A 12,093-nucleotide genomic window follows, 5' to 3' on the forward strand; every position below is an offset into this window, starting at 1 on the left:
ATGGTACAACAAGGCTGTCCTTTGGCACCTTACCTCTTCCTATTTGTCGTCGAGGCCATGAGTAGCTTTCTCTCAACCCAGGAGATTGGACTTCAGGGATTGCATCTCCCCCTCCACACGCAAGAGGAGCTGCTTGACTCGGAGTTTGCAGATGACACATCAGCTTTCCTTTACGAAGATGTGGAAAACCTCCAGAGATTCACAGGTGTAATCGAGTTTTTTTGTCGCACATCAGGAGCACAAATCAACTGGTACAAGGCATGTGGTTTTGGGTAGGCTCTACACCCGCCCCAACTTGGTGTCCAATTGAGGCTTTCCAATGGATCCCGAGGGGCACTCCAATTTTCTCTCTTGGTTGCCAGGTGGGCATTAACTTCTCTCCTGAGCAGCAGCTCACCCCTCCACATGCAGGAGGAGCTGCTTGACTCGGAGTTTGCAGATGATACATCAGCTTTTCTTTACGAAGATGTGGGGAACCTCCAGAGATTCAAAGGTGTAATCGAGTTTTTTTGTCGCACATCAGGAGCACAAATCAACCGGCACAAGGCATGTGGTTTTTGGGTAGGCTCTACACCCGCCCCAACTTGGCGTCCAATTGAGGCTTTCCAATGGATCCCGAGGGTCACTCCAATTTTCTCTCTTGGTTGCCAGGTGGGCATTAACATCTCTCCTGATGAGCAACAGCTCACCCCTCTTCTTCTGAGTATTCGAAAGAAGCTTTTATATTGGAGTTCTATGAGGCTCTTCCTAGCATGTAGAGTGGTGGTGGCAAACCAGGTTCTTCTTGCCACCATGTGATACATCACTTTATGTTGGGCCTTCTCCTAGGCATGTATATGGTTGATCAAGAACTTCTTATGGGCTGACAGTGTGATGGGAGGCCAACCAAGGCCAAGGTGGCATGGAGAGTGATCATTCAGCCACGTCATAGAGGGGGACTAGGCATCATTGACCTTGCTATTCAAAGCCATGCCCTACTGGGCAAGCTGATTGTTAGAGGACTTCTTCCCGGTGGTAAAGCCCTGGAAGGACTTCCTCTTGGCCCAGATTTCAGCCCGCACCCTGACTCTAGGGAGCCCTTGGCCACAGAGTACCAGATGGATTTTCACAAAGATACAAGCCCGCGGCTTCAGTCCACCTTCTGATAAGGACAGATTTACAGCCAGCCAGCTTACTTTGAGCTTGGGATCACCTCAGGCCATCCCTTAGGCAGATAGCTCTGACAGCCTCAGAGGAGCGGCTTCCGGTGGGGCAACCTTTGGTCTCTAGAACCCCCTTATCCGCTTACCCAGTGGCGACATGTTAGGGGCCTTGAGCATAGGACCGGCCAGGTCCCCTAGAGATTGGATCGCACATAGGTAGTTATTATCGCCAGAGGTGCAGGAGAGGCCTAGCAGGGATCCGAGGTAGAGACAGGCTCAGCATCGACATCGACTCAACTATCCCTCAAGAGTGGCTGACTCCTATCCCATACCCGACTCCCCCAGTGTGGCTAGGTGTGTTTACAAGACATGGTATTCTCGTGGAGGTCCACGGAGCATATGAGGGCAGTGGTATGATCACTTTCTCTATTGGGTCCCATGGTAGACTAAAGAGATCCGAGCTTCCCTTAGAGGATTTCAGTGGCTACACTTTGCACAGGATGAGGGTGATTGGTTTTCCGGCATGAGAGTGGCACATAGACCCACCACCGGCCAAGGTGGCGGCCAGTGGAGAGTTTCTGGCATCTATGGTTATGGAAGTGCCGACCTCTCACCCGCCTATCGTGAAACCTGGGAGAGTGGACTTGGCACGACCCTGCTGATTGGTAGGAGACTCTGGATGCCCCCTTCTTTGCATATACAGCACGCCTAGTCCGTAGGATCCAAATGCCAGAGATTGATGGCACCCCAACAACGACAGCACATTGGTAGTCACACACGGCCTCTCACAACATTTCCTTTCAAATTTCAAGAAGAGGCTTTGGGAAAGTTTTCAACCTAGAAAGATCACCCTATTTCTTTGGCTGATGCCACACAAGAGCTTGGCAGTCTAGCAGTTGGATGTCGACTAGCACCTTGCCCATAGTGTGGCCACCCTTAGGAGTCGCACCAAATCATTACATGGGACACTATCGCCTTGGGCCATAGAGGCTAAGGTGGTTAGGGCTTATGAGGAGGATGGGGGAGGGCTAGCCTGCAGGTCTCTCACCATCGTATTTCAACAGTATGAGTCACATTCCCACCTACAGACTACTGGTGACTCATGCCAAAGATGGGAGATTTGCAGTAGCATCGTAGCTTGGCACATTTGGCAAGCTAGATGCTGTGAGGCCATTGAGAGTGCCCAAACTCCACTTGCTAAGTCCATCAGGAGCATTTGGCTTGACATCATTCATACCCTCTGCTAGTTTAGTGGAAAAAGTTACAAGGAGGTTGTGACCACATGGAGAAAGTAGTGGGAAGCTTTCTTGAGGCTCTGGAGGCCATGCTAAGCCTAGTACTAATCGCATATTAAACATATGCTTAAGCAGACTCAAAATAATCAAGATAAGCCATGATACTAATTCACACTAATGCAAAGTAGACAAGATAGGCACATATTAAACATATGCTTAAGGAGGCTCAAAATAATCAAGATAAGCCATGATGCTAATTGCACACTAATACAAAGTAGACAAGATAGGCACATATTAAACATATGCTTAAGGAGGCTCAAAATAATCAAGATAAGCCATGATGCTAATTGCACACTAATGCAGAGTAGACAAGGTAGGCACACTCAATCAAACTCTATTGCAATTGTGTTATCAAAACCATACAATAAGAGGTTTCTAATATAGATAGATGTTGACCCAAATCACCTTTATATGTGGCACCCTTATCTACACATGAATTACCACCACACATACACCACATACTCAAATATCTCTCCACACTCTTCACTTTTATATTCACCCATACAATTTAGCATTGCTACATGCCCAATGTGTCTTTCAACACTCTCCTTGCATATCTAAGTACATGTGTGTGCGCCTAGCTAATCTAGACATCTATTCCATTTTGAGCACCAAATTGCTCAAGGAGAACCACCCAAGTTCTTTTTGAACACTACTTGTTTGAAAAAAGGAACCAACTCAAATAGTGCACCCATTGCACATAATTCACACACCACTGTAGATCATTTTTGCGACTAGATAGAGCTAGTTTGCTGCATGTGTCAATCCATGTCTGGAGTCCACTAGACATCACTTTGAGCTTCTCAATGCTCGGGCTGTACACCTATGTGACTAGCCAACTGCTCTCACAACCATCTAGAATGCAAGATCAACACATGCAACCATATTTGCTTTTCAGCTTCCGAGGCTAGGAGTGCGACAGTCTGCAACCTGTCTACACACACGCGTGCCATCCTCTGCGCCTATGGACTCGCATCAGCAATTCTTCTTCTTCAATCGATTGGGATTCGGCAGCTATAGCGCGCTTTGTGGGTCCAGCTTGACGTGCTCATCTTCTTCACATGAATCCCTGTTGGTGTTGCCTCTTCTCGTCAGTTTGCCATGGCTTGCATCTGCTGATGCGAGCTTCTTAACCTCGCCATTGCTGCTTGCTTTCTCTGCAACTTTATGGCGACCTCTTCCTTTCACTCAAGATTCATTTCTGAACTTTCATGTTAGCTTTACTTCATAGGTTGCCATCTTTGATGCCTGTTGCAAGTTGCCTTCTTCTCCTCTTTGCTAAACTTTTGTGAGCTCTCATGGCGACCTTGAATGCCATGGCATCTACCCACTTTGGCTTTTGTGCAGCTACATCTTCAAGCTCCTATGAGGAACTCTTGTGCTACTTGTTGCAAATCAGCCCACTCTATCTCTCTTGCTGCCGTGCTCGCTATGCTTTTATTGTGCACAACCCTTGTCTTTCATGGTTTATCCTCTATTTGCGTTGCACCTCTTGTACAACCATATATACAATTTATCCTCTATTTGTGTTGCACCTCTTGTACAACCATATATACCATGCTTCTTGTGAAAGCATTGAGAGAGGAGGGTGGAGTACAGATACCATGTCAGAGCTTCATTCTAGACTCAGGCCAGTGATGACAGAGTCATAAGGGATTTCTTTGAGATAGCCGTCCCCCACAGGAGGAGAGATGATATTTGCAGGTTGCATGTCTAGGATGGAGCTATTGTTTCTGATCCCCCCATGTGAGCCATCACCACTGATTTCTTTCGATCTCTTCTCTCACAGGTGTCCCATTATCCCCACAGGTGATGGATGCATGTAAGAGGGTTTGGCGGCACACGAGAGAGGTGGCTCCCCCCTCTCTTCGGTCCTTCTTATTGACTCCATTCACTACGGATGAGTTGGGGGAGGCACACAACAACACTACCCAGGGATACACAGGCGGATGGGCTTTCAGTCTCTTTCTTTCTTTATCACTGGGACCTCATGGAATGTAGCCTTCACTGAGATTATGCTCACAGGTGCCATGCTAGAGAGACTCTCAAAGGGTTTGATACACTTCATTCCTAAGGAGGGTGGTGACAGATTAGAGATGCGGCATAGTGGACACCCATCTTTCTTCTAGGGACCACCTGTATGATCTTAGCCGAGGCCATGAATAGGAGACTTTATCCCTTTCTCTCCTAGACTTGATTCATGACACTCAGACTGGCTTTGTTTAGGATTGGAGTATTCTGGTCAACATCTTCAACCTTTGGGAGGCGACAGATTTGGTCAAGATGTGATAATAGGACCTCATAGTGATGCTCCTAGACTTTGAGAAAGCTTATGATGATAGGGTGGATTAGAGCTTTCTAGAGGACACGATGAGCCGGATGGGATTCCCCGTGGAGGAGTGGATTGGTGGAGTCTCATGACTTTACTCAGCCTCGCATAGCCAGGTTCTCATTGAGGGGGCAACAAATCCCCCCTTTCCCGCATGGTGGTACAAGGCTGTCCTTTGGCACCTTACCTCTTCCTATTTATCGCCGAGGCCATGAGTGGCTTTCTCTCAACCCAGGAGATTGGACTTCAGCGATTGCATCCCCCCCTCCACACGCAGGAGGAGCTACTTGACTCGAAGTTTGCAGATGACACATCAGCTTTCCTTTACGAAGATGTGGGGAACCTCCAGAGATTCAGAGGTGTAATTGAGTTTTTTTGTCACACATCAGGAGCACAAATCAACTAGCACAAGGCATGTGGTTTTTGGGTAGGCCCTACACCCGCCTCAACTTGGCGTCCAATTGAGGCTTTCCAATGGATCCCGAGGGGCATTCCAATTTTCTCTCTTGGTTGCCAGGTGGGCATTAACATCTCTCCTCAGCAGCAGCTCACCCCTCTTCTTCTGAGTATTCGAAAGAAGCTTTTATATTGGAGTTCTATGAGGCTCTCCCTAGCATGTAGAGTGGTAGTGGCAAACCAGGTTCTTCTTGCCACCATGTGGTACATCACTTCATGTTGGGCCTTCTCCTAGGCATGTATATGGTTGATCAAGAACTTCTTATGGGCCGACAGTGTGATGGGAGGCCAACCAAGGCCAAGGTGGCATGGAGAGTGATCATTCAGTCACGTCGTAGAGGGGGGCTAGGCATCATTGACCTTGCTATTCAAAGCCATGCCCTACTAGGCAAGCTGATTGTTAGAGGACTTCTTCCCGGTGGTAAAGCCCTGGAAGGACTTCCTCTTGGCCCGGATTTCAGCCCGCACCCCGACTCTAGGGAGCCCTTGGCCACAGAGTACCAGATGGATTTTCACAAAGATACAAGCCCGCGGTTTTAGTCCACCTTCTGATGAGGACAGATTTATAGCCAGCCGGCTTACTTTGAGCTTGGGATCACCTCATGCCATCCCTTAGGCAGATACCTCTGACAGCATCAGAGGAGCGGCTTCCGGTGGGGCAACCTCTGGTTTGGAACCCCCTAATCCGCTTACCTAGTGGCCACATGTTAGGGGCGTTGAGCATAGGACCGGCTAGGTCCCTTGGAGATTGGATCGCACACAGGTAGTTATTACCGCCGGAGGTGCAGGAGAGAGGCCTAGCAGGGATCCGAGGTAGAGACAGGCTCAGCATCGACATCGACTCAACTATCCCTCAAGAGTGGCTGACTCCTATCCCATACCCGACTCCCCCAGTGTGGCTAGGTGTGTTTACAAGACATGGTATTCTCGTGGAGGTCCACGGAGCATATGAGGGCAGTGGTTTGATCACTTTCTCTATTGGGTCCCATGGTAGACTAGAGAGATCTGAGCTTCCCTTAGAGGATTTCAGTGGCTGCACTTTGCAGAGGATGAGGGTGATTGGTTTTTTGGCATGAGAGTGGCACATAGACCCACCACCGGCCAAGGTGGTGGCCCAATGGAGAGTTTCTGGCATCTATGGTTATGGGAGTGCCGACCTCTCACGCGCCTATAGTGAAACCTGGGAGAGTGGACTTGGCACGGCCCTGCTGATTGGTAGGAGACTCTGGATGCCACTTTCTTTGCATATACAGCACGGCTAGGCCGCAGGATCCAAATGCCAGAGATTGATGGCATCCCAACAATGACAGCACATTGGTAGTCACACACGGCCTCTCACAACGTTTCCTTTCAAATTTCAAGAAGAGGCTTTGGAAAAGTTTTCGGCCTAGAAAGATCACCCTGTTTCTTTGGCTGATGCCACACAAGAGCTTGGCAGTCGCTAGTAGTTGGAGGTTGACTAGCACCTTGCCCATAGTGTGGCCACCCTTAGGGGTCTCAGCAAATCATTACATGGGGCACTATCGCCTTGGGCCACAGAGGCTAAGGTGGTCATGGCTTATGAGGAGGATGGGGGAGGGCTAGCCTTCAGGTCTCTCACCATCGTATTTTAACAGTATGAGTCACATCCCCACCTACAGACCATTGGTGACTAGGCTCATGCCAAAGATGGGAGATTTGCAGTAGTATCGCAGCTTGGCACATTTGGCAAGCTAGATGCTGTGAGGCCATTGAGAGTGCCCAAACTCCACCTGCTGAGTCCATCAGGAGCATTTGGCTTGACATCATTCATACCCTCTGCTAGTTTAGTGGAGAAAGTTATAAGGAGGTTGTGACTGCATGGAGAAGTAGCGGAAAGCTTTCTTGAGGCTCTGGAGGCCATGCTAAGCCTAGTACTAATCGCATATTAAACATATGCTTAAGCAGACTCAAAATAATCAAGATAAGCCATGATGCTAATTCACACTAATGCAAAGTAGACAAGATAGGCACATATTAAACATATTCTTAAGGAGGCTCAAAATAATCAAGATAAGCCATGATGCTAATTGCACACTAATGCAAAATAGAAAAGATAGGCACATATTAAACATATGCTTAAGGAGGCTCAAAGTAATCAAAATAAGCCATGATGCTAATTGCACACTAATGCAGAGTAGACAAGATAGGCACACTCAACCAAACTCTTGCAATTGTGTTATCAAAACCATACAATAAGAGGCTTCTAATATAGATAGATGTTGACCCAAATCACCTTTACATGTGGCAACCTTATCTCCACATGAATTACCACCACACATACACCACATACTCAAATATCTCTCCACACTCTTCACTTTTATATTCACCCATACAATTTAGCGTTGCTACATGCCCAATGTGTCTTTCAACACTCTCCTTGCATATCTAAGTACATGTGTGTGTGCCTAGCCAATCTAGACATCGATTCCATTCTGAGCACCAAATTGCTCAAGCAGAACCACCCAAGTTCTTTTTCAACACTACGTGTTTGAAAAAAGGAACCAACCCAAATAGTGCACCCATTGCACATTATTCACACACACCACTATAGATCATTGCGACTAGATAGAGCTAGTTTGCTGTATGTGTCAATCCATGTCTAGAGTCCACTAGACATCACTTTGAGCTTCTCAATGCTCGGGCTGTACACCTATGTGACTAGCCAACTGCTCTCACAACCATCTAGAATGCAAGATCAACACATGCAACCATATTTGCTTGTCAGCTTCCGAGGCTAGGAGTGCGACAATCTGCAACCTGTCTACACACACGCGTGCCATCCTCTGCGCCTATGGACTCGCATCAGCAATTCTTCTTCTTCAATTCGGCAGCTATAGCGTGCTTTGTGGGTCCAGCTTGACGTGCTCATCTTCTTCACATGAATCCCTGTTGGTATTGCCTCTCCTCGTCAGCTTGCCATGGCTTGCATCTGCTGATGCGAGCTTCTTAACCTCGCCATTGCTGCTTGCTTTCTCTGCAACTTTATGGCGACCTCTTCCTTTCACTCAAGATTCATTTCTGAACTTTCACGGTAGCTTTACTTCACAGGTTGCATCTCTGATGCCTGTTGCAAGTTGCCTTCTCCTTTTTGCTATACTTTTGTGAGCTCTCATGGCGACCTTGAATGCCATGGCATCTACCCACTTTGGCTTTTGTGCAGCTACATCTTCAAGCTCCTATGAGGAACTCTTGTGCTACTTGTTGCAAATCAGCCCACTCTATCTCTCTTGCTGCCGTGCTCGCTATGCTTTTATTGTGCACAACCCTTGTCTTTCTGTTTATCCTCTATTTGCGTTGCACCTCTTGTACAACCATATATACCATGCTTCTTGTGAAAGCTTAGCCACCTCATTCTCATGCTACATCATCTTCTCCATGATGGCTTTAAAAAAAAAAAAAACTCCAAGTTTCCATGGCTATGCCATAGTTTGGAGCTGCTCTGCTCCAATCCCTTGCCATGCAGCTTCTTATCATGGCCATGGGCATGGTTTCTGTTGGCCACTTCTTCTTGGAGCTTCAGTGCTCAGTATGCAGCGCGCTACATGTCGTGCGACACCTTCTATCGTTGTTTTGAGACTTGGCTGCGCCCAAGTTATCTAACAAGTCTGTAAAAGTAGCCACCATTTTAGCCACTGCAAGCTTCACATTGAGCTTAGGCATGCATGCCTCCGCTTGTTGCATGCATCCTCTTTAAGGTGCTTCTCTGCAAGGTTTCTCTCGCAAGAAACCCAAGGTTCACAATTCATATGCTAAAGCCCAATAACTTTTACCAACCGCCCAATTTCCATAACAAACATGGATTGCATACCAACCCATAACTTCTTGGCCCCGTGGACAAGCTCCACCTTTTCATTCTTTGCGTCAGTGCAAAGACCCTGGATTCACCAATCCCAATCCACAACAACCCTTCTCAAATTGAGCATTCCACCAATGCCCAAAACCAAAAACATGAGAAAAATTCACAATAAACCAATTTTACCTTGATGCATAATGTTTCTTGGTAGCTCCTTTGTTGTTGATGTAGCTAATTTTTAAGGTTTATGTATAATTAAATAATTAAAAAATTATGATAATTATATTTAAATAATAATAAATTTTTTTTATTGATATTTAGAATTCAATCATTTAAATGAAAAAAATAATCTTTCTAGCATATTGGAGTTAATGAATATTTTATTTAAATTCAAAGATGAATGTTAGATAAATTTATTTTATGCATGAAAAATATTTAAATGATAAAAGAGAAATTCCTATGACATTTGAAATTCAATAATTTAAATAGAAAAAGTGAAATTCTTAGTATATTGAAATTAATGGATATTTTATTTAAATTCAAAGATAAATTTTAAATAAATTTATTTTATGTATGAGAAATATTTAAATGATAAAAGAGGAATTCCTATGACATTTGAAATTGAGTCATTTAAATGTGAATTTTTTAGCATATTAAAATTAATAGATATTTTATTTAAATTCAAAGATATTTGATATTACAAATTTGAATGTACTCTTTGAACATAATTAATAAAGAGCCTTTTGTTCGAGGTAGTACTTTCAAAAAGCAAGACAATGTATACTATTTTCCAAGACACATTACTTGAGTGAGAATAGAACTGTTGAAGACATTACATTACAAAAAAGGATTTCTTATTATATAATCTTGTGCAAAGTCTTTTGATTTGTACAATCCATCTAAATATGGAATTAATTGTTCTTCCAAATAAACATCATCTGAATTACCTTCGAAAGAAAGGGGTGATATCCATGTTCTAATGGGATTATACATAGCCTTCTCAGGGGTATCATCAATTAATAATGTATTTGTGGGATTATACGGGTGTTGGATATCCACATAGCGCTTCATAAGTAAGGGCACCCCAAGTTTGTTGTTGGGATAAAAAACACCTGGGTCAATGTAACAGTGCCTTTGGTCATATACAAAATACAATTCTATTTCCTCAATCTTAGATTCTCTCAAAACTAGTATGACAAGAGGCCTCAAATTATGCGTCATCATTGAGGACCACATGGCCAATCTAAAGTGCTTAGTTACAAAGTTGATAAATGGATACAGTTTGGGCCTTAGCATGACATGCATTTCCCCGACTTTGTAATTCCTTGTAACACTTGTGGTCCCAAAGCTCTTGGCCTGTCTTTTGAGCAGCAATCCATTAACATCAAGATGATAAGCTTCCTCAGCGTTTGGAACCATTATTGACATGATTCATACTTCTAATCAGTCTGAATATGATTGAAACTTATAATTATTATTAAGAGACAAAAACATCTAATTATTGACATGATTCATACTTCTAATCAGTCTGAATATGATTGAAACTTATAACTATTATTAAGAGACAAAAATAGCTAATAAAAACAATTCTTAAAATTGAGTTGGTTACATCACATCATCAGGTAAATTAGACTTGGATCTTGATCAAGCTTGGGATCCTCACTAGCCTTGGGATCCTCATCATCAAACTTAGGTTATTCATTATTCGCCTCCCTACTAGGTCCGGGCTCGGCCTCTACTGATTCGCGTCTGTCTTCTCTTCAGGCTTCGGCTCTGCCTCTTCAACTTGCTCTACCTCATCATCAGCCTTGGGTTGTTCAATGTCAACCTCAACATTGGACCTTAGCTTTGCCTCTATTGGCTCAAAGGGCTTTGGCTCGCCCCCTTTAGCCTGAAGAGGAGCACCTCGACGTCTGTAGGATTGGGGAATTCTTGCTGGTTCTCCTCAGACATCTCTGTGTTAATCGTATCGCTATTCTTTAGTATTAATCGTATCATGGTCACTATGTACCGCTCCACATAGTTCCTATCATAATTCTGTAATGCGGTCTGAAAAAACAAAATTCACAATGTCAAACCGCAAATCTAGCTAAATCAATGTCCACCCGATGATTCTTCCACTTACCTTGGACATGAAGGGATTCATGGGGAGAAGAGACTTTGGAGAATATATTCTGCATGTATTATCCATCTCCATCATAGGAGTGTGAGTCTCCTTGCTTGGGCACTTGAACAGGCTTGACCTCTGATTTGTACAGTTCATAGTCTCCATATAGGGAACCAAGAATATAAAGAAGTCTTTTTATACACTTACATAATAAATAAGCTTTCACAATAAGATACATTGCCAACTTCAAGGAGCCATAGATACTAGAGAAAGGTGCTTTGAATGTTTACTTATAGGCCTAACTCAGGATGTGATCTTGGTATTGAATTAAGAGTCCACACGATTCTCTTAAACAATTCTATAAATGGCAAGGCTTCAATGGTTCATGCAAAAGCAAAAATATCTAAAACTTAGTCATTCCCTATCTATTAGATGCATATAACTACCAAGATAGAGGAGTAACATACCTTGATTTGTATGGAAAAATTAATACGGTAACCTCCAGCATGTTCAAATAGGTGAACCACTTTTGAATCTCTTGTTGCTGCTCTTGCTGCTGCTGGGAAGTACTCCTTCTGTGGTGCCAGCTGGAGAGTTGAGAATAAACACCTTAAAATGGCTCTCACGTGGAAGCTGGCACTTTATTAAATTGTAAAAACAAGGATAACTCATTGAGGAAAAAGGGAAGAACTAAAGACGGAAGGACCATATCATTAAAAAATGCAATTCGCATACCTACTTTAAACAGACGTATAGCACAATGTCAAGAAAGAGCTGTCTCTCACCGTCTTCCATATTCAGGAAGACAAAAATGCCCTTCTGCAAGCTCCTTAGTATCGCCAAGTTGACTGACTCCAACTCTTCTGTTTCTTTGATGTACTATTCTTGGAGATTCTTTGGGTTCGTTTTTACTTGTTGATCCTTGTCTTTTCTTGTCTTTTCTTGCCTTC

General features: G+C 44.2%; 1 protein-coding gene across 1 annotated transcript; it reads left to right on the plus strand.

The window, feature by feature from the left end:
• On the plus strand, positions 1–1,145 carry LOC147602828 (uncharacterized). The gene is made up of 4 exons (XM_086797199.1): positions 1–251; positions 363–561; positions 652–777; positions 870–1,145. Exons 1-4 carry the CDS (start codon positions 1–3, stop codon positions 1,143–1,145), a joined length of 852 nt encoding a protein of 283 aa, XP_086653325.1.
• The last annotated feature ends 10,948 nt before the right edge of the window (positions 1,146–12,093 follow it).

Source organism: Cibotium barometz, chromosome 65, assembly GCF_041138505.1.
Source record: "Cibotium barometz isolate CiBa-2024 chromosome 65, ASM4113850v1, whole genome shotgun sequence".
NCBI lineage: Eukaryota > Viridiplantae > Streptophyta > Polypodiopsida > Cyatheales > Cibotiaceae > Cibotium > Cibotium barometz.